Source organism: Manis pentadactyla, chromosome 9 (genome assembly GCF_030020395.1).
Source record: "Manis pentadactyla isolate mManPen7 chromosome 9, mManPen7.hap1, whole genome shotgun sequence".
Lineage (NCBI taxonomy): Eukaryota > Metazoa > Chordata > Mammalia > Pholidota > Manidae > Manis > Manis pentadactyla.
In genome coordinates, this window is record NC_080027.1 from 75,163,080 (window position 1) to 75,187,522 (window position 24,443).

General features: G+C 35.6%; 1 protein-coding gene across 1 annotated transcript in view; it reads left to right on the forward strand.

Moving 5' to 3' along the window:
• PDHX (pyruvate dehydrogenase complex component X) overlaps window positions 1–24,443 on the forward strand; it is a 99,243-nt gene that overhangs the window by 39,385 nt on the left and 35,415 nt on the right. The window contains exons 3-5 of the mRNA XM_036891647.2: window positions 1,345–1,445; window positions 16,477–16,676; window positions 19,191–19,289. Of these exons, the coding sequence (XP_036747542.2) occupies window positions 1,345–1,445; window positions 16,477–16,676; window positions 19,191–19,289 (400 nt within the window). The remainder of the gene's footprint in view (window positions 1–1,344; window positions 1,446–16,476; window positions 16,677–19,190; window positions 19,290–24,443) is intronic.

Consider the following 24,443-nt stretch of genomic DNA (forward strand, 5'->3'; position numbering starts at 1 on the left):
TTTTATTTTAATGACTGTATTTTTCATTTCCAAGATTTCTAATTAGCTCTTTCCTTTCTACATGATCTTGTTTTATTTGTGGACATTATAGTTTGTTTTTAATCTCTCTTGTTCATGTGATAGATTTTTTTTACATCCATTTATATTTTTGAACATCCTCAAGATACTTTTTAAAAAATCTTTGGCAAGATCTACTAAATGAATTGCATCTGAAATAAGTTTCTGTTCCAGTGTTTGATTTTCTGGTTTTCTTTCTTATCATTAGAGTTCTTCAAAAATTTTGAAACTTTGTTTTATAATTTACTTTTGAGTGGAAGGTTTTTGTTTGTATTTTAATGTCTTCCCACCCATCCCCCACTCTCGCTTTCCCCACTCGCCATTCCAGGGATTTTGCTTTTGATAGTGGAGATATCAACAGATGAAGTAATGAAGCCAGAGAGTGGCTTGGCTCAGATTCTGGTATTGGGGCAGTGGTTTTGTTCCCCATTTTCCTAGACCCACAGTTCGGGCTACAACCATAGTCCTAGTCAACATTTTTTGATTGCCTATTTTGTCAGCCTCCTGTTATGAAGAGGAATCCTAACTCAACCCTAGCTTTAAGTAGAGATTCTGATTGGAGTCCCTATGTTCAGAAGACCACTTTTAGTTCCCTTTATTGCAAAGGAAACCTCTGCATTTCTTTCCCTTCCTCCCCCTCCAACCTGCTCTAAATCCAGAAACCAGCAAATCAGGTCCTGCTCAACATTTTTGAGTTTCCGTATGGTTTCTGTTGCAGAGAAATGTTTCTTATTTGACCTCTGTCTTTGATTTTCTCTCTTTTTGCCTAATATGCTTTATTTATTTATGCTCTTTGGTGCCAGTAGGTTTTCTGGACTCACCCTACAATGTTAACCCAGAAGTGTAATTCATTGTAAGAGTTTTCTCTTGGAATAATAGTCAGACTGTCTTAAAAAGGAAGGAGTGTGGGATCTGGAGTTGATTTGTGTGGAGGAGGATGTGCATTTATTGCACTATGCAGTTACTTAAGGATATGCAATTATTATTGTTTCTAAAAGGTTATTCCATTTTTAATATTTGCTTAGTAATCTTTGTAATTACTTTTTATCATAATATATTTTATGCCCATTGTAGAGCTTTTGGAAAATATTACAAAGCATATGTATTTACATACATGCAAACACACACACAACACAAGGAGAATTGCTTATAATTCCACAACCCAGAAACAGTTACTAAATATTGTGTTATTTGTTATTCATATTTGATACACATATGCACATGCTGACCCATATACTAATATTCATATTTCAGAAAACACAAAGCAAACTTAGTCTTGTTTTGTAGGTGAAGCTGTGAGTGCTGGAGATGCCTTATGTGAAATAGAGACTGACAAAGCTGTGGTTACCTTAGATGCAAGTGATGATGGCATCTTGGCCAAAATAGTGGTAAGTTCTTATTTTGATTGCCTTCTACAGGTTGAAGATTTCTTAATAATAAAGTTTCTTGAAAGAGTAAAATTTCTTGAAATAAAGTTACTTCTTACTTTTACTACTTTATTTATAGTGTTGTATTATCTGTATCTATGTAATACATTTCTAATTCACATATTTAAAATAGTTTAGTGTTAAGGTCTAATAATACCCAGTGATGATCAGACAACTTGGAACTATTTCAGCCGTGACAGTGGCAGTCAATGTTGCATTCTGTAGTGAATGAGAAGGATTTTGGTCTCAGGAATGAAAGAAAGCTATTGGAGGTGGAATTTGAAGACAAAGAAAGCAGTGGGTTAAAGTTCAGAGCTAGCAGTTTTGAAGTTTATAATTGGTAAAATCAAAAAGAAAAAAAAATGTTTTACTCGGATCAAACGAAAATAAGAAATCCTATCTTCATCTGTCTCCAGGATTTCCAGGGCTGGAAGTGGGTAAAATGATTTTGTCCTCAGCTACTGTCCCATCAGATTCTTGTCTGTTGGTTTCACTGCCACATTCAGTAGCCTGGTCCAGTTCTTAGTCATCCTTAGTTGTTTGGACATTTTTATAATCACTTAAAAATACATAAAAATATGTGTGCATAGACTGTTTCTTATACTTGAATATAATGAGTTGACAGTCTTGTCTGTTGATAGTATATTTTCTGTTTCTGAGCATTTTTATGGAAAATATGCTGTGGGTCTGGCAAGACCAAACTCATTTCCTTTTAGATTTAAATTTAAATATATGCATAATTTTGAATACTCTTCTCTGGGCAGTCTTTTTATAACTAATTGAAAATACGGAGCTACCACTTGGATGCTCTAGTGGTATTACGAGAAGCTGAAGTTAGCACAACCCTTTGACCAAAATGCCTAGCAATATAAGAGAGGTTAAACAACAGAAGAAAATATGGAATATCACGTAGCTATTAAAAATTGTTTCCAGAAAAGCTTTATATATGTTATATGTTAATAAAAATTCAAAAATTTTTTGAAAAATGCTTTTAAAATTGTGTGTGGACAGTGATTAGTCTTCTAGGACTTTAATGGAAAACCTAAGTATAGAATAGAATAAGATGGGAGGCGGAGCCAACATGGCGGCGTGAGTAGGACAGTGGGAATCTCCTCCCAAAAACATATATACTTTTGAAAATACAACAAACACAACTAGCCCTAAAAGAGAGACCAGAAGACGCAGGACAGTGGCCAGACTGCAGCTACACCAGCGAGAACCCAGCGACTGGTGAAAGGGGTAAGATACAAGCCCCGGCCCGGCGGGACCCGAGCGCCCCTCCCCCCAGCTCCCGGCGGGAGAACAATAGGCAGAGCGGGAGGGAGACGGAGCCCAGGACTGCCGAACACCCAGCCCCAGCCATCCGGGCCAGAGCGCAGACACAGTATATGCCCAGGGGGCCCTGGATACTGGGAGAACAGGGGGTAAGACCTCAGAGCGGGTGCTGAAGCTGATGCCCCTGTGACAAAGAAAAGCGGGGGCTTTTTGAAAGTCTTAAAGGGACAGGGACTTAACAGCTTGACGGAAACAACCCAGGTCACAGTACAGCAGCTGGAAATTACAGGGAAAACCGGGTGCACTAACCCCCTGGGCAACAGCTCTGAGACCCCTCACGGAGGCAAACAGTCAAGCAGCCCCCCCATCCATCACCCCACCGGGCGCTGCGAAAGCAGAGAAGCAGCCTGAGACAAATTCCGCCCACAGAAAGGGAAATTTCTCCCTCCCGGCCAGGCAAGACACAAAGACCCACTCTACACGCAATTACCCAACACAAGCCACTAGGGGTCGCAGTTGCCCCAGTAAAGAAAGGCCAGTAGTAAGTGAAAATTTTGGCCCTCCCAGCTGACAGTCAATAGCACCTGTCAACATGAAAAGGCAAAAAAATATGATTCAGACAAGACTAACCCAGACAGCTTCGGCATCTGCTACATCTTCCCCTGAGAAGGAATCTGGGGAGATAGATTTAGCCAGTCTACCTGAAAAAGAATTCAAAACAAAAGTCATAACCATGCTGATGGACTTGCAGAGAAATATGCAAGAACTAAGGAAGGAGAATTCAGAAATAAAACAAGCTCTGGAAGGACTTCAAAACAGAATGGACGAGATGCAAGAGACCATTAATGGACTAGAAAACAGAGAACAGGAACGCAGAGAAGCTGATGCAGAGAGAGATAAAAGGATCTCCAGGAATGAAAGAATTTTAAGAGAGCTGAGTGATTAATATAAAAGAAATAATATAAGAATCATAGGCATTCCAGAAGAAGTAGAGAGAGAAAAGGGGATAGAAAATGTCTTTGAAGAAATAATTGCTGAAAATTTCCCCAAACTAGGGGAAGAAATGGCCTCTCAGACCACAGAGGTACACAGAACTCCCATGACAAGGGATCCAAGGAGGGCAACACCAAGACACATAATAATTAAAATGGCAAAGATCAAAGACAAGGACAAAGTATTACAAGCAGCCAGAGAGAAAAAAAAGGTTACCTACAAAGGAAAACCCATCAGGCTATCATCAGACTTCTCAACAGAAACCCTACAGGCCAGAAGAGAATGGCATGATATACTTAATGCAATGAAACAGAAGGGCCTCGAACCAAGACTACTGTATCCAGCACGAATATCATTTAAATATGAAGGAGGGATTAAACAATTCCCAGACAAGCAAAAGTTGAGGGAATTTGCCTCCCACAAACCACCTCTACAGGGCATCCTACAGGGACTGCTCTAGATGGGAGCACTCCTAAAAAGACCACACAACAAAACACCCAACATATGAAGAAGGGAGGAGGAGGAATAAGAAGGGAGAGAAATAAAGAATCATCAGATTGTGTTTATAATAGCTCAACAAGCGAGTTAAGTTAGACAGTAAGACAGTAAAGAAGCTAACCCTAAACCTTTGGTAACCACAAACTTAAAGCCTGCAATGGCAATAAATTCATACCTTTCAATAATCACCCTAAATGTAAATGGACTGAATGCACCAATCAAAAGACACAGAGTAATAGAATGGATAAAAAAGCAAGATCCATCCATATGCTGCTTACAAGAGACTCACCTCAAACCCAAAGACGCGCACAGACTTAAAGTCAAGGGATGGAAAAAGATATTTCAAGCAAACAACAGAGAGAAGAAAGCAGGTGTTGCAATTCTGGTATCAGACAAAACAGACTTCAAAATAAAGAAAGTAACAAAAGACAAAGAAGGACATTACATAATGATAAAGGGCTCAGTCCATCAAGAGGATATAACCATTATAAATATATATGCACCCAATACAGGAGCACCAACATACCTGAAACAAATATTAACAGAACTAAAGGAGGAAATAGAATGCAATGCATTCATTCTAGGAGACTTCAACACACCACTCACTCCAAAGGACAGATCCACCAGACAGAAAATAAGTAAGGACACAGAGGCACTGAACAACACACTAGAACAGATGGACCTAATAGACATCTACAGAACTCTACATCCAAAAGCAACAGGATACACATTCTTCTCAAGTGCACATGGAACATTCTCCAGAATAGACCACATACTAGGACACAAAAAGAGCCTCAGTAAATTCCAAAAGATTGAAATCCTACCAACCAACTTTTCAGACCACAAAGGCATTAAACTAGAAATAAACTGTTCAAAGAAAGCAAAAAGGCTCACAAACACATGGAGGCTAAACAACACGCTCCTAAATAATCAATGGATCAATGACCAAATCAAAATGGAGATCCAGCAATATATGGAAACAAATGACAACAACAACACTAAGCCCCAACTTCTGTGGGACGCAGCAAAAGCAGTCTTAAGAGGAAAGTATATAGCACTCCAAGCATATTTAAAAAAGGAAGAGCAATCCCAAATGAACGGTCTAATGTCACAACTATCAAAATTGGAAAAAGAAGAACAAATGAGGCCTAAGGTCAGCAGAAGGAGGGACATAATAAAGATCAGAGAAGAAATAAATAAAATTGAGAAGAATAAAACAATAGCAAAAATCAATGAAACCAAGAGCTGGTTCTTCGAGAAAATAAACAAAATAGATAAGCCTCTAGCCAGACTTATTAAGAGGAAAAGAGAGTCAACACAAATCAACAGTATCAGAAATGAGCAAGGAAAAATCACAACAGATCCCGCAGAAATACAAAGAATTATTAGAGACTACTATGAAAACCTATATGCTAACAAGCTGGGAAACCTAGGAGAAATGGACAACTTCCTAGAAAAATACAACCTTCCAAGACTGACCCAAAAAGAAACAGAAAATCTAAACAGACCAATTACCAGCAACGAAATTGAAGCGGTAATCAAAAAACTACCAAAGAACAAAACCCCCGGGCCAGATGGATTTACCTCGGAATTTTATCAGACATACAGGGAAGACATAATACCCATTCTCCTTAAAGTTTTCCAAGAAATAGAAGAGGAGGGGATACTCCCAAACTCATTCTATGAAGCTAACATCACCCTAATACCAAAACCAGGCAAAGACACCACCAAAAAAGAAAACTATAGACCAATATCCCTGATGAACGTAGACGCAAAAATACTCAACAAAATTTTAGCAAACCGAATTCAAAAATACATCAAAAGGATCGTACACCATGACCAAGTGGGATTCATCCCAGGGATGCAAGGATGGCACAACATTCGAAAGTCCATCAATATCATCCACCACATCAACAAAAAGAAAGACAAAAACCACATGATCATCTCCATAGATGCTGAAAAAGCATTTGACAAAGTTCAACATCCATTCATGATAAAAACTCTCAGCAAAATGGGAATAGAGGGCAAGTACCTCAACATAATAAAGGCCATCTATGAAAAACCCACAGCCAACATTATATTGAATAGCGAGAAGCTGAAAGCATTTCCGCTGAGATCGGGAACTAGACAGGGATGCCCACTCTCCCCACTGTTATTTAACATAGTACTGGAGGTCCTAGCCACGGCAATCAGACAAAACAAAAAAATACAAGGAATCCAGATTGGCAAAGAAGAAGTCAAACTGTCACTATTTGCAGATGACATGATACTGTACATAAAAAACCCTAAAGACTCCACCCCAGAACTACTAGAACTGATATCAGAATACAGCAAAGTTGCAGGATACAAAATCAACACACAGAAATCTGTGGCTTTCCTATATACCAACAATGAACCAACAGAAAGAGAAATCAGGAAAACAACACCATTCACAATTGCATCAAAAAAAATAAAATACCTAGGAATAAACCTAACCAAAGAAGTGAAAGACTTATATTCTGAAAACTACAAGTCACTCTTAAAAGAAATTAAAGGGGACACTAACAGATGGAAACGCATCCCATGCTCATGGCTAGGAAGAATTAATATCGTCAAAATGGCCATCCTGCCCAAAGCAATATACAGATTTGATGCAATCCCTATGAAACTACCAGCAACATTCTTCAATGAACTGGATCAAATAATTCAAAAATTCATATGGAACCACCAAAGACCCCGAATAGCCAAAGCAATCCTGAGAAAGAAGAATAAAGTAGGGGGGATCTCACTCCCCAACTTCAAGCTCTATTATAAAGCCATAGTAATCAAGACAATTTGGTACTGGCACAAGAACAGAGCCACAGACCAATGGAACAGACTAGAGAATCCAGACATTAACTCAGACATATATGGTCAATTAATATTTGATAAAGGAGCCATGGACATACAATGGCGAAATGACAGTCTCTTCAACAGATGGTGCTGGCAAAACTGGACAGCTACATGTAGGAGAATGAAACTGGACCATCGTCTAACCCCATATACAAAAGTAAACTCAAAATGGATCAAAGACCTGAATGTAAGTCATGAAACCATTAAACTCTTGGAAGAAAACATAGGCACAAACCTCTTAGACATAAACATGAGTGACCTCTTCTTGAACATATCTCCCCGGGCAAGGAAAACAACAGCAAAAATGAACAAGTGGGACTATATTAAGCTGAAAAGCTTCTGTACAGCAAAAGACACCATCAATAGAACAAAAAGAAACCCTACAGTATGGGAGAATATCTTTGAAAATGACACATCCGATAAAGGCTTGACGTCCAGAATATATAAAGAGCTCACACGCCTCAACAAACAAAAAACAAATAACCCAATTAAAAAATGGGCAAAGGAACTGAACAGACGGTTCTCCAAAAAAGAAATACAGATGGCCAACAGACACATGAAAAGATGCTCCACATCGCTAATTATCAGAGAAATGCAAATTAAAACTACAATGAGGTATCACCTCACACCAGTAAGGATGGCTGCCATCCAAAAGACAAACAACAACAAATGTTGGCGAGGCTGTGGAGAAAGGGGAACCCTCCTACACTGCTGGTGGGAATGTAAACTTGTTCAACCATTGTGGAAAGCAGTATGGAGGTACATCAAAATGCTCAAAACAGACTTACCATTTGACCCAGGAATTGCACTCCTAGGAATTTACCCTAAGAACGCAGCAATCAAGTTTGAGAAAGACAGATGCACCCCTATGTTTATTTCAGCACTATTTACAATAGCCAAGAATTGGAAGCAACCTAAATGTCCATCAATAGACGAATGGATAAAGAAGATGTGGTACATATACACAATGGAATACTACTCAGCCATAAGAAAAGGGCAAATCCAACCATTTGCAGCAACATGGATGGAGCTGGAGGGTATTTTGCTCAGTGAAACAAGCCAAGCAGAGAAAGAGAAATACCAAATGATTTCACTCATCTGTGGAATATAAGAACAAAGGAAAAACTGAAGGAACAAAACAGCAGCAGAATCACAGAACTCAAGAATGGACTAACAGGTACCAAAGGGAAAGGGACTGGGGAGGATGGGTGGGTAGGGAGGGATAAGGGGGGGAGAAGTAGGGGTTTATTAAGATTAGCATCCATAGCGGGGTGGGAGAAAGGGGAGGGCTGTACAACACAGAGAAGACAAGTAGTGATTCTACAACAGGTTGCTACGCTGATGGACAGTGACTGTAAAGGAGTATATAGGGGGGACCTGGTATAGGGGAGAGCCTAGTAAACAAAGTATTCGTCATGTAAGTGTAGATTAATGATTAAAAAAAAAAAATGCAGTTCCTATGTGGTGACCTCTAATGAGTTCTACACAATGATATAAAGGACATATAAAAGTGTAGGCAAAGGGTCTGTTTGTGTTTATACAGAGGATCAAAGCCTAATTTGGCTACCCCGAAAATGAACTAAGAAACGATATGAAAGAGAACTTCCAACATCAGCACTCTCGGGAAGACTCATGCCAGAAGATGATCATCAAAAAACCCCAACAAAGATCCACGCACTGCTACAGCTGTAGATGCACTCATCCCACCAGCTCCTGGACTTGCCATGGGAATGAAGGAGATATCTAAGCTGGCCTGTGCATACAGTAAAACAACAAATTTGACTGGATCTATACTGTTGGAACTCAACCAAGAATTAGGAGAAGTGCAAATTGTAGCGCTCCAAAATCTTACAACTACAGACTATTTACTGTTAAAAGAACATATGGGATGTGAACAGTGCCCAGGAATGGGTTGTTTTAATTTGTCTGATTTTTCTCAAACTATTCAAATTCAGTTAGATAATAACCATCATATCATTGATAAGTTTTCACAAATGCCTAGGGTGCCTAACTGGTTTTCTTGGTTTCACTGGAGATGGCTGGTAATTACAGATATGCTTTGGTTATGTAACTATACTCCTATTATGTTAATGTGTGTGCGCAATTTAAGTAGTAGCTTAAAATCTATACATGCTGAAGTTACTCTACAAGAAGATATGTCAAAGAAATAATCAATCTTCCCATGTTTTCTCCCGCCTGCTACTTCTATAGCTTTTCTTCTTCCTTCCTAATTACAACGAATTCTTAAATAGAATTCGTGCCTCATATCAAATTTACCGAGTATCATAACTCCTCCAAGTGGTAAAGATACCTCAAGACAAATGCTGGGCATAGAAGCCACAGGGCATAAATATGCAAAGAAATAAAAAGCTAACCATTTCAAACAATAAGGCTTCTCTCTCACTTACCAACTTAACATTTCCCTGTATGGCCCCGGACGATGACTGGTTAGCCAGAGACGGGTAAGATTCCTCAAGGGAGGAACAACCTAAGACAGGCACAGTCGCAGGGTGGTCATCAGGTGAGAAATTGGGGATCAACAGAGGTGAGGCTTAGAACCTCACCCTCCCTGTTCTGAGAGAAATCTTCTGCATATGTGGATGTTTTATTGCCCTTGTCTAGCTTGGATTAACACATAGTCTACAGGCACACACCTGATCATCTACATTTGCTCTCTTACAACACTAAACTATGTTTTCTACCTTTATGTTGTATCTACCTACCACTTCAGCATTTTATTAAAAATAATAAAGAGAGAAATGTGGTATCCACATATAAATCAAGTATAAAAATCAAATGTGTATTCATATTTGAACTGACTGTTTATAGTTCATAAATCATGAGCAAAACTAAAAGTTTCTGTGATGACTGCCCTTGTACTGTTCACCATGTAACTTAGTCACTATGTAAGAATTTGTTCTCCATGTAAGAACTTGTTCGTTATGCTTCAGAAGATTGGAGACTGATGAAAATTAGGCTTGGGGTGGATTAATGATTCTGCATTGAGCATTGACTCCCCTATACAGAATTTTATTGTTGTTAACAACCATTTGATCAATAAATATGAGAGATGCCCTAACAACAACAACCAAGAAAAAGTACACACTTCCAATTGTAAAATAAATAAGCAACCGGGATGTAATGTATAGCATAAGGAATATAGTCAAAATATTGTAACAACTTGGTATGGTGATAGCTGGTACTTAGAATTATCATGTATATAAATGTTGAATCACTGTGTTGTACACCTGAAACTAATGTAATGTAATACTGTGTGTCAACTACCCTTCAATAAAAAATAATTATCTAAAAAAAAAAAAAAAAAAAAAAAAAAAACCTGTACACAAATAGCAGCAGTATTTGAAATAGCCTGAAGTGGGAACACCCAAATGTCTACCATCTGATGGACGGATAAATAAAATGTGATCGAGCCTTATAATGGAATATTATTCAGCCATAAAAAGAAATGATGTATGGATACTTGCTATAACATGGAGGAAACTTGAAAATAGTATGCTAATGAAAGAAGCCAGGCACAAAAGGTCACATGCTGTGTGATTCTATTTATGTCAAATGAATTTATAAGAGTAAGCAAATCCTTAGGGTCAGAAAGTAGATTAGAGGCAGCTAGGGGCTGGAAGGTGGGGAGTAAGGAATGACTGTTAATGGGCATGAGGTTTGTTTTTGGGCTGATGAAAGTGTCCTGAGTCAGATAGTGGTGATGGTTACACCGCTTTGTGAAATACACTAAAACCACCGAATTGTATGCTTTTAAAAGGTGAATTTTTATGGTGTATGAATTAGCCTTCAAATAAAGAAATATTTTTTAAGAAAAAAAAAAAAAAAAGAATAGAATAAGATGTTATAAAAACGTTGTCTTCAGGACAAGACAAACTATGTGATCCTCTTGTTCCATTTTTTTTGTATTTTCTAAATTTTCTCTAATAGGTATGTTATTTTTATAATGGAATATTGGAATTTATGTGAAAACTAAGTAAAATAAAATGCTTAAAGCCTGTATATTTAGGGTTACATAGTATATATTCACTGATGAAGTATGTTTGTTTCTTAACTTCTAGAACATATTTATATGTAGTATGGTGTAGCAGCTAATATAGGCTCCAGAGTCACACTGCTACCTGATTCACAAAGCTAATAAATTCTGCCAGTTGTTAGTTAAGTAACCATCTCTGTGCCTTTTTCTTCATAATAAAGTGGAGATAATAATACTTATGTCATGGGGTAGTAGTGGAGATTGAGATAATGCATACACACTCATCACAAGACCTGTCACCGACCAAGGGTCAATAAACATTGCTGTTCCCGTTATTATTACAGTTCTTCACTCAGTTTGGTAGCCATTTTCTTGGCGACCCTTGGCTACCACGCTAGTCTGTATGTTTGCCTAATAATTTGTATTGGTTGGTTGTGACTGGATGGTATCATTCATGCCTCTGTAGTTTAATTTGTACAGATAAGCTGCTGTTAGTAGTACTTTGTTAATGTATTTTTAATTCTGAGACACCAGCTCACCTCTGTTTTGAGCATGGTTATGACAGCTGCTTTCATATATTCTATCCAAAGACCACACTTTGAAATGTTATGCTTTAATTAGGTGTAAGTCTATACACACTTTTCCATTCCTGTTTCTTTCTAAAAAATCCCTTTTCCCTTTTTTCTAGTCACATATGTTTTATTTTTTACATTCTGATTTGCCAGACTTACTCTACTTGTCATCTATGATACATTGCTCAAAGTACTTCCTTGGAGGAAATAGCAATGGAAGGCTAAAATTTCTGTACCTTTATAACTAGGAAAATATAAATAGTTGTACTAAAAATAGTTTACTTAACTAACTTATGCAGCATTTTGAAAAAGAAAAAGATGTAGCATTTTGAAAAAGAAAAAGGTTATTTGAATGACCATATGTAATAAATAAAACCAGCTACATTTTATTGTGTGTGCTTTGGCAAGCTGTGTTCTTGGCCCTGACTCTGGATTGTTTGATGATGAAAGTCTTCCAGAATTGATAACTTTTTCCACTTAGCTGCTTAGTTATGCATTTCAGATGGCTAACAATGTCATAGGTCAACAGTGCCTATTCATCTGGCTCCTAATGCTCTGAAAAGGTCGGGGATGGAGCAGGAGATATGATTGATAAGGGCTGTAGCAGCACTAATAGCTACTCCCTTGACAGAGAAAAGATTGTATTTATATTTTATGGCTTTATGGCTTTATTATTATTCCACATGCTTTTTGGATAATAGAAATGGGAATATATTCATGTCACAGTGTCTGCATTTTCAAAGAGAAAAAAATTAAGGTAGTAATACTGTTTTTTTTCTGTTTTTTTTAAGTCTTTCACTCCACGTCATTCCCAATCTCCCGCTAGCAGGTTACACCTTTTCTCATTGTGGAATAATTCTTATATTAGCACACATAATAAAGTGATTTTTATAGGAATGTATATAAGAGCTCTTTCAGGGTGAAGAATTTGAAAATTGAGCTTATTAAAAGGCACGTGATTATATGAAACTCTAGTTTTTAGTTTGCTCACATCTTTGAAAGGATTAGAAATTACAACCTATTTTGCTCTTTATAAAGATTTATTTGCATGATCTTTGAGAGATTTTAGTATTTTATTTCTCCCCTACAATTTCATTCTTTTCTTTATACTCACTCTTATAATTTTGTATCAGAATTCCTTTTTTAAATATAAAATAGTATTTTACTTAGAACCAGAAAAAAGCCTAGCTGCTCTTAATAATGCTAATAAAGAATAATTGCTGTCAGTGTAGATAATTTTATAATTTACTCTTAATTTAGTGCACTTAATAGGAGAGTTGTTAAGTTCTCATTTACTCACTAATAAATTGTCATGCAGGAAACGTTAAATTATTACACACATCAGTTCACAAGCTTAGTTTTAAATTTATTAGCAAATTAGACAATAGGTGTTTTAAATGATAAGTTAATAGAATAGTAGGCTGATATTTGGAGAGTTTATTAGAGATTGTCTAGTTTGGCTTCTAATTAGGGTTCTATAGTGTGTCATACAAAGCAGGATACATTTGAGGGTGAAAAGGCTATAGGATGTTGAGGTTAAACATACAGGTCTTTGAAATTTTAATTTATTAACTGGTAATAACATTTATTGGTAGCTTTTTATGATATTGGTAGACTATTATTATTGAAAATAATTTTGAAAATGTAACTCTTTCAAAAAACTAACATCCAAGCAGAATTTTAAAAAATACTTCCTTTGCTGATCAAAGGAATATTAAAAAACAATAATTTTTTGGTATTTGACATTCTTCACTTTGCTGTATCTCACTCTAATACTGGTGTTTTTCTGAAGCATGCCTTTTTTAAATATGGTTTTAATTTATTTTGAGACACAACTCCCCTCTCTCCCTTTTCATTAAATTGCTTCAAATCTTCAAAGTTGCATATTTTTATTTGAAAGTTATGGTTGAAATTTGAAGTTGTGAGACTTTCAGTTGATTCTTCTCTGTAGACTATAATATTTTTAATTGAGAAAATACCCTTCCAAAGCTCAGAGCAGATTCGCAGATTCTAGTAAATAGAAGATATTCTCAGTTCTAGTTTTCTCATATTAAAATGGGTGACATGTCAGTGTGTTAAACGAGTCTATGTTCCCTATGAATTAAAAGCTAAATCAGTTATAATCCACTCTGTATCTTCTCTTTTAATCTTTTTTTTTTAAATCATAGCATGATCTTGAGCTGCAATATGATCATGTTGATCATGTAAACGCAGTTTACAGATTTGGTACATGTCATGTTGAATGCTCTCTCAAATTTCAGGCTGCCTTTGAATCCTGGCTTGATACTTTTTTTTTACTAGCCGTCAGCAAGTTATTTAACCTTTCTGTGTCTCAGTTTTCTCATCTATAAATGAGAATAGGAATGGCACTTGCCTTGTAAGGTTGTTAGGAGAATTAAATGAAAGAGTTAATACTGTGCTAGACTAGTGCCTGGTGCTTGAATACCAGACAGTTAGTTATTTAAGGACTTAATAAATGCTGCTTCTCACCCTTTGCATTTTAGCTTGTCACACTGATTTGTGCTCAGCTTCAGTTTTCTTTTAAATCTTCCTTTAAAACCAAAGTTCATTGTGCTTATAAGTTAAACAGTATACATTAAAAATAAAAAGTTTAAAACTGCATAATGGTTTAAACTAAGTCTTCACTAAGTGATAGCACAGAGGGAGCAGAAGCAAGACCTGTTGTTTCGTTTCTAAACACAGTTTTGAAAAGAGCGTTATTTACTCTTCTCTTACTAAATCTACACCATTTTGAGTATTTGCTGACCACAACATAAGCAAATGTCTGCAGGAAACTGACACATCTGAAAGATTTCTTACTGCAGTGAGGAACAGAAAAAAGTCAGAGAAGTTACTTTAAACTAATGTAGTGATTTTAATGACTTTAAAGGGAACTATAATAGACGTTATTGTAACTTTTTTTATTCATTCAGGTTGTGTAGTAGTATATCACCTGTCTTTTTCCATTATATTTGGGAATCATGCTTCATGGTACCATTTTTTAATGGTAAAAATGTGAGTTAAAATTTTTATTTGATATTTAAACATGATAAAAAACAGAAATAATCCTGATTGTTCATTATTGCCTATTTGTGGAGGTGTCAGTGGTTATATATGGAATCATTCATCGGATTTATTGTAGTAAGTGAAACAGAAGGTGAGGTACCAGCTCATATTCAGTATAGTGTCTGATGCTGATTTCAGAAATCTATTGATTTTAAAGTTCTTTTTTTTTTTAAAAAAAGAATGCTTTATATTTGGGTGCTGTTTTTTGTCATTAGATATTGATCGTTAGATATTTCTGATTCAGTTTTGATCGGAATTAACATCAGGTGGACTTCATCTTACTTAAAGCTTTTTTCTGTCATTTTTTTAGAATATTAGTCATTTTACTTTGTGATTTTGAGTAGCAGTTAATAAATGGGTAGACATTTTTAAAAAGAGAACAAATGTTAACCTAATAATAATCTTAATTTATATTTTTGACGTAATAGTAAAAAAAAAATGAGTGGTCCACAGAAGTAGAACTTGTTCATATATGACAAAAATTGTTCCTGGGTTATTTAATGAATTTCAAGTTGTGGAAAAATACTAAACGGCCTTATTTTATATACCCATTTCTTACATATATTTTGCTTTATCACAGCATTATTCCTGTTCTTCTCCATCAAAACTGGTAAACTTAGAAAGCTTCCTAACTCCTGAACTTATGTCTTATTATTTTTAGAGTAGTGCACAAACTCATAAGCATAAAAATTAATGTTACTCAGAAATGTCAAACCCATTCTAGGAGTTAGGTTTTTATTTATAACTACTGTATTAGTGAACATCCTATAGCTCATTGTATTGCTCATTAAATTACATCTGTAATGAACCTTAAAGTAATTGAAAGAGAATAATAGAAAATTTCAAAAGAATGACATTTTCTTCCAGTATTGAATTATAAAATATTGTCATCTGAAAATTCCCTAGGGACTTTTTAAAATAAGTAAATAGGGATCAACTCTTTCTAAATTAATGCTGCCAAAACATTTAAATATCTTTATCTTAAGTTTAAAAAACAATCTTCAATCATATCTTTTTAATAGGCATTACCTATGAAAAGTGTCTGGTTAGCTGACATTGCCATGTTTCTGGTATACTTATAAAAATTCATGAGGTTTTAATTTATTTCTCAAGTTTTATAAATTTATACATAGGGAGAGAATAAATATAAAGATGGAAACTATACTTAATGTTGACCATAGAAGATAGTCAGTTCTATCCATATAATGGAATGTTCTTTTTTCCCAGAGACTAAGTTTACTGAGAAGATTTTATTTTAAGTAAGTTTAGTAAATAGGACTAATTTAGGGGAGTTAATCCCTTATGCACTCTTGGAATTTCTAATCCATTGTGTAGAAACTGTTTTGGAAGACAAATAATTGATTTATGTAACAATAGTCTTCTGTTTTGGATTTGTACTGATTGACATCAAAAGGAAGATGGTAATGGTAGCTTTTAATATATTTGAAGGCTGTCAGAAAGAGGAGAGATTCTAGATTTTTCCTTTATTTCAGGAGGCAGGATTTGTAACTAGGAGGGGGAAGAGTGGTGAAGGAAGGTATGCATGGGGGAAGGTAGGAAAGGAAGGTGGTGGATGGAAGAAGGAGGCAGGTTGGCTTGGAAGCATATTTTAGCTGAAATTAAGAGATGTTTCTAACCAGAACAGAATTACCCAACAAAGGAATAAACTCCTGGAGGTCATGAGCCTTCCCATCTCAGCAATTACTTTCTTTTTAAAATGTAGGTTGAAGAAGGATCTAAAAATATACGGCTGGGCTCCCTAATTGGTTTGCTAGTTGAAGAAGGAGAAGATTGGAAACATGTTGAAATTCCCAAAGACATAGGTCCCTCATTACCAGCTTCAAAACCACCAGTGCCTTCACCCTCACCAGAACCACAGATTTCTGCCTCTGTCAAAAAGAAATACATACCCGGGAAACCACAGTGAGTATGTGTATTTGAAGGGTGATATTAAAAAAAAATGTTACGACAATTTTTAGGGTATTTTAATCATCATATTTAAAACAACTTTGTACATTAAGTAGGAAGTTGCTCATCTTCCCATTTTTCTTATAGGAAACTGAAGCCTAGGAATGATTATTTTACTATCATTGTTCATTCAGCAAACAAATAAGTTACTGAATACCTGCTGTGTTCCAGGTACTGTGAAAGCCCTGCTCACCAGTGGACAACAAGCAAACATCCTTGTCCATGTTGAGCTTGGATTTGATTTTGGGACACCAGAATGGAATTCAGTATGCCAGATTTCATGTTGTGCTTCTGTTTATGGAATTCTAATGAATGTGAATTTCAGTTTCAAATATGCAACTGGTATAAAATAGAATTAACATTTTAACATGCATTCGTTGTCCATCTGTTTTGCATTTGAGTTTTTGACACAGTACAATTTTGTCCAGTTTTTCTATAACAACACACATACTTAGTAAACATGTTCTAGTTTAGCTTCACATAACTTTAATTGATGGATTCTGAAAATTTTAGCAAGTTTCATTTGTTTATTTTAATCTCTACAATTATACAAAATTATTTTTTCTCTATCAGGAGAGGTTTATTCATAGAGAAAAAGTCCTATTAAGAACCACTTTTGAACTTAAAAATTCATTAAAAATTTTCTTCCTTTAGTTTACCAGTGTTAATTCTTGTCAGAAAAAATCAGTGTTTTTGAAGTATTGAGTTTTAAATTCCTGTTACCACACACGATATTTCTGGCTACATTGTCCTAACTCCCCTTCATTTTCTCTTTCATTTATCGCAAAGATTGGATGGTTGGCTCCTGGATGCTTTGTACTTAATGCTCTTTTCCTCTTGCAAAGATAATAGTATGTACCCTACCATTCTGTTAAGATCCATCATTAGAGACTTAATGGGTCTGGGGCCCCATGGTGGAGGCTAAAAACCAGCTGACCTGTGAGGCACCGGCCCACACACTGAACCAGTGTCACCTAGAGCTGTGTCCCTAAAGTGCAGCAAGTGCCACATTTCCTCCCCATTTCTGAGTTATAAACTTCTGAACCCAGCCTGTTTTACTTTTTCATCTGACTGTAGTTATTTGTGTTTGCTACTTTGCTTAAAAGTCTTAATCGAAGAGTAGATACTCCTAATCGTTTGACCTTTTGATGTGCCCCAGTGTCTTTGTCTAAAAATCAACGTAATTGTTTTTGCCTCTCTTACTCTTCTGGAGTATATGTATATGTAAAGTAAAAATGCTTTATGTAAATACTAAGGACTTTTAAAATTATATGAAGGATACAATTGAACAGCAAAACAAATGAGGTAAAATAAAATAGGCAAAGGATTCAAATATACATTTCTTCCAAAGAAGATTTGCAGGTGACTAATAAGTGCTTGACAAGATGCTCAACATCACAAATAATTAGGGAATGCAAATGAAAACCACAATGAGATACCACTTTTAACTCATTAGAATAGCTATTATATTTTAAAAAAACAAACAAAATAGCAATGGTTGAGGAGGATATAGAGAAATCAGAACTCTCTCGTGCACTGTTGGGGGGGGGTGTAAAATAGTATAGTCTCTGGAGAAAACAGGATGGCAGTTCCTCAAGGAATTAAAAATAGAACTACCATGTGATCCAGCAATTTGTCTTCTGGGTATATATACTCAAAAGTTGAAAGCAGGGACTCAAAAGAGATACTGTATACCCATGTTTGTAGCTGCATTATGCACAATAGCCGAAAGGTAGAAACAACCCATGTGTCCAAAAGTACTGTATACATACAATGGAATATTACTCAGCCTTAAAAAGGAAAGAAATGCTGACACACACCATGACATGGATGAGCCCTGAAGACAAGCTAAGTCAGTCAAAATAAGCCAGTTACAAAAGAAGAAATGGTGTATGGTTCCACTTCTGTGAGTTCCTAGAGTAGTCAAATTGGTAAAGACAGAGTAGAATTATGGTTGCTAGAAGGGGAGGGAGAAATGGGGAGTAACTGTTTAATGGGTACAGATTTTCAGTTTGGGAGAATGACAGAGTTCTGGAGATGGCCCGTAGTGATGGTTGCATAACAGTGTGATTATGCTTAATGCCATTCAGTTGTACATGTAAAAATGCTTAAAATGGTAAGTTTTATGTATATTTTCCATAGAAAGAATACAAATGAACAATACAGTTAATACCTTATTGAAATATATAATGAGGAGTCATATGAAGTTATTAGTCAAAATAGAAGCTCTCTCCTTTTGAATATTCTTAACGAAGAATTATTTTGAAATAATAACTAGTTACATTTGTATGAAAATGATTTGATAGTAATATGAGCCAGGTTAGTATAGATTAATTTATTTGCAAGAGAGTCATTTTAGTTTTATTGCATGCTTTTATTTTTCTAATTATCAGCAAAACTTTTGACAGATATATTTGATTCAAATGTAAGTGTTAATTGGTTCCATTAATCTTCATGTTTACTTCTTAGGTTCCGTTTAAGTCCAGCTGCCCGTAATATTCTGGAAAAACACACACTGGATGCTAGCCAGGGCACAGCCACTGGCCCTCGGGGGATATTCACTAAGGAGTATGTTTGTGCTTTTTGTAATAACCAATTCCATTATTTATCATGATCATCTTTTGCTGAAAGTGTTGAGAAAAGCTTATTCAGTGTTAAGAAAGGAAGTACACTGTTCTTTTGTACCTTTAATTGCTTTTGTCAGTATTAAATTTTATTCTATGCAAGGGTTTTTTTCTGAATAATTATAGCATTACGAAGAGGAGTTCCAATTTGATAACTAATATAGATCCTTAGAAATGGTGATAAATGCATAAAATTATAGTGTGAAACTTTGTATTGTTTAAGTTTGCATGAAGTAATTATGCAAGCTCTCCTTGTTCTTTTTCAGTAAATCGGTTTTCTTGGTTTATCCTTATTTTGTTATTCTTCCAAATGAGTTTGTCTAGCTCCACTGGCAGTTAGGCAAGGAACTATGTATGGTATTTTTATTGGGATTGTGTCACATTTTAAATTAACTTAGGGAGAACTGACATCTTTAGGATATCGAAGAACACTGATACATCTTTTCATTTGTTTAACTTCTGCATCTTTTGAGACTGTATTAAAACAGATGAACCCTACTCTATTCAAACTTAGTCTAGTGTAAAAGACAAAAATTAATCAATATGAACCAACGTAAAATTGCTATAGTGCTACATGCAAAAATTCTTTTTGCAGTTATATTAAAATTTTTAAATTGAGTTAATGTTTTAAAGCAGTATGCTTATTCCTTCTTTATCTAATATTGATGAGAAGTGATCAAATATATTGGATAAATTTTTATAGGTTGAGATAGTGCAAAGGTTATGAAATTATTAAGTGGCAGTGCGAGAGACTAACCAACACTTCTTTCCATTGGGTTGTTTTACTCTCATTAAAGCATTTTTTTATTGGGTATTTTTTTTTTTATTGAAAGCAGTAACAGCTTTAATTCTTAGATATCCTCATTTAGCCATATTTCAGCCTTACTTGTTAATCAAACATGTGTGGTTCTTGTAAATACATACTATGAAGTTCCTGTCATTCTTCATGAGTTAAAAATCAGTTGTTCTGACTTCTGACTGATGGGCAACATCCTAGACTGTGGATTTTTAGTTAAAAGACTTAAAAGTTTCACTTAGCCACTAAAAAATTGAAATTAGGAATCCAGACAGCCAGTTAAGCCTTTTTATCCCCCACATCAATCCTTACCTAGTACCTACTAGTTCTATTTTAATTTAGTAAATCTGCCAGTCTCTGTCTTAGTAAATTGTAAAATTGGGTTAAAGCAACTTACTTTCTAATGAGGTAGACTTACTTAAGAGGGATCAGATAAAGAGTATTAATTCACTGATCATTGAAGATTTTGTGAAATGTAAAATAATCATAGCTGTATCTTAGAAGGATTAATTTTGCAAATTTGTGTAAGATAAAGTGGAGCAGAAAAAGATTTGAGGTAAGGAGATGCATTAATAGGCTTATAAAGTAATCCAGGTATGAGATGATGAATACGTGAATGTGAGCGGGTTAAGTAAAAGGGAGGTTACTGATAGAGACAACATTATAAGGATAGAAAATCTAGAAGCCTTTGTAAAGGATTGAATGTGATGCATAGACCAGGTAGCATCAAGGAATGAATTTGGGATTCTGGTCTTGGTGATGAAATATTGGCTCCATAAATACAAATAAGGGATTTGGGGAAACATTTGTCTTGGTGGAGTGAGTGATGTGTCAGGAGTCCCTGAGACTAAAGGGATCCTGGTAGAGAAGGTTCTACACTGAGTGAACTACCAGAGCATCCTCTGCCTTTCTGCAGAAGTGTATCTTGTATTTGTTTTTCTCTTAATTTTTGTAGCTTTTATGCCCACATAATTCTTCAAATTATTGTCAGCTGACAAGCTGTTCAGGTGTTAGGATCAGTGATGTGAAAATTATTCTCAGGAGATAGTTTGGGACTAGAGAGCTATGTTTGGTGGATAATAAAGCAATAGTTATTATTGAGGTAATGACAGGTAAACTTAGAAGGCTAAAATTCCAGTGCTGAAAAATAGCTAGGAGATGGATAAGAAGTCGAGATGAGATCTGAGAAAAGGCTTTTGAAGTTGCTTATTGGGTGATGTTTTAAAAGGCAATTCATTAGTGTGACAGCAGTGAAATAAAGAAGTAGGATTTCTTCTTTTTTCCCTTCTCTTTGCATATGTGCTTAATTCATTTATGATGAACAATTTAATTTTAAACCTGAGTTGAAAACTATAATGGTAATGTAACATTTCCTATGGAGAACACAATGGTATTATCTTGATGGATACCCTAAGGAAGTACTATCAAAGAACTTAACTTTTAATCTTTTTGCCATCTTTCTCCTCCTGTTACCCAGCTCTCTTCCCTGTCCTTATTTTTTAACTCCCCACTGTAAGAGAGTCAACTTTTCTCTTCATAATTGGATACATTATGAAAGATGTCATGACAAAAAGGGATCCTAAAAGCATGTGTCATTGAGGATTCTTGCTTTGTACACTACTAAAGATGCCTGTGTTTTACATTTAACATTAAGGTGAGCTTTGGAAAAAAACTTTGGCCTGGTGTCATCTACAGAAATGTCATCTTCTGCTAAGGTTGAAAAAGTTACAGACTTTGACACAAGCTGCCCCAAAATACCTTAACTTACATTCTTGAAATACTAAGAGATGTTCTTCCTCTTCACATTGTCAACTAAAAATGCAAGTTGAATAGAAAAATCAGCTCCAGCTGCTGAGGAAGTGCCTCTGATCTGTTGTATTTATGAAGAAAATTGTAAGTGTTGTCATTGCTATTTTAGTATTTTATTAAAGCAAACATATTGATCAGAATGTTTACTGTACAAAAGCATGTAGACTTTATATGGTCTATACATGTAACTATTTCAGAAAAACAAGTGTCAAGGTCACAGAGGTAGAACAGTTGTAGGTTCTTTGCCTTCAGCCTAACATCATTGGTATACCTACATCTTAAATCATAGTTGTATTTCATGTTTGTATGCATATCATAGGATCAAAAATCTGTTTCCAGTGATACTTCTTTTTAAAACTAATTCACAGCAGCCCACCCAAATAAATAACTCTCTGAGGGATCCCAAATTGAACCTGAGTTGAGGAGACTAAAGAATCTGAGACTAAAGGGATCCTGGTAGAGAAGGTTCTACACTGAGTGAACTACCAGAGCATCCTCTGCCTTTCTGCAGAAGTGTATCTTGTATTTGTTTTTCTCTTAATTTGTGTAGCTTTTATGCCCACATAATTCTTCAAATTGAGTCTATTAATGGACATAAATTATTAAAATCATTCTCTGCATTATAGAAATTGAATTGTTGGTTTTTATTAAATAATAACTAACATTTGTACATTATGAGGTACATTTAAGTATAAAATCAGCAATCAAAGTTTACTGTGAACCAGTGATGAGCATTGATTTTTGATTTAGATGTTTATGATTAATGACTTCTCCTTACTTTTATTCTTTACCAAATACAGTTTGGCCCAAGAATCTTAATTACTGTAGGGGTGAACCTAAACTGTCTTTAGCTTGACAAAATAGAAGTAATAATTATGCTGTGAGTGAAAAAAATATGTTGTTTAGTGTGAAATTTTATTTTAAATAGATGTATTCAGATGTTAATATTTTAGATTCTTTAGTCTCCTCATTTTGTTTTATGTTTATTGGGTGTTCTTTTTGTTTATTTTCAACTGATGACTGAGAGTAAACCAGTGATCCTGATGTAAGGACATTAACGTGTTTTGGATATGCCACTCTAATACTAAACTTTAATTTGATTTAAAACCCAGATGAATAATAGTTTTTTTTTTAGAGGGGTGTATTTAATCACTTTATATAATGAAAAGGGACTAGTAATATCAGGTGGTGACTTGTAAGAGCTCTTAAGAGCTAAGTGTCTTTCACTGAAAGCATTTTTCTGAATCAACAGAAGGCCTTCTTTTGTATCACTGCTAACATTTTTGTGTATCTGGCTGTGATTCTGGCTCAGGACAAATCTGGAGGAATTGTATTGACAGTCATTTATTTCACATGTAAATGTTATCACAATTAACTGGAAAATGGTGCTTTTGGTTATAAATATCATACGTAAATTAAAAGTTAATTTCCAAACAGTAGTAAGCTTGTTGTCACAGCTTCCACAGTAGGTAAGGTCATTCCCTAGGACACCTGCCGCCTCTGCTTCTCAGTCCTGTGTCAGCACCACCATGTTGTGACTCTTGCCTCGAGAACCAGCATTGCCTCCAGTTATGCCCATGCTACTTGTGTGATGGGCTAACAGCCTTTGTCAGCAGGTCCTACCTGTAGCTTTAAATTAGGTAGATTATAGTTCCTTCAATTCCAGAGTTATGTTAATCTGAGATACTCATTTAATTCTGTTCTACTCTTTTTTTAAGAGAAAAAGTTATTTTGACTGTCTTTGTTTATAGTTAATTTGCATACCACGTGCATATATTTGAAAAGGAGTAGAAAATGCACAGGCTTTGGAGTTGGCCATACCCAGGGTTCGACCCTAGCTCTGTCAGCACTGAGCTGTCTACCTCCCAACTTCATTTTTTAACCCTCTCCACCTCGTTCACTGCACTCCTGTGACAGCGGCCTTCCATCTGCTCTAGAGGAAGCCCTATTTTCCCTGCCTTTACACTTGCTGTTCTCTTTCCCTAGAAATGTGCTTTTCCTAGTTCTTCCGGAGGTTTGCTCTTTCATATCATTGCACATAAATACTACCTCCTCAGGCCTGCCTTGAGCCTCCTGTCTTAAATAACGCTTCTCTATTCCAACTCTCCCATTACTCTGTTGTATTTTCTTCATGGTGCCTCAGTGTCTTTTCATTTGTTTACTTGATTAATGTATGGCTGCCCTATAGAATAAAACTCCTTGATGGGAAGTGGCTTGTTTAAAATTGTATCAAAAACGTCTGGGATAGAATAGGTGCTTGAGAAATGTTAACTTAGACAAGGAATTTAACCTCTTTGAACCTACTTACTCATCTATTAATGGGGACTAATAATACCTCCATCACTTGGCTGGTGTAAGATTACATAATTAAGCACAATACATACATAAAAGGCTCTGTTTTCCACTTCTATTCCCTTTTTCAGTACTTCGGTATCCAAGATAATAAAACATTTAAGTTTTTTTTTGTCAGTCTGACCTCTTATTAAACCTCAG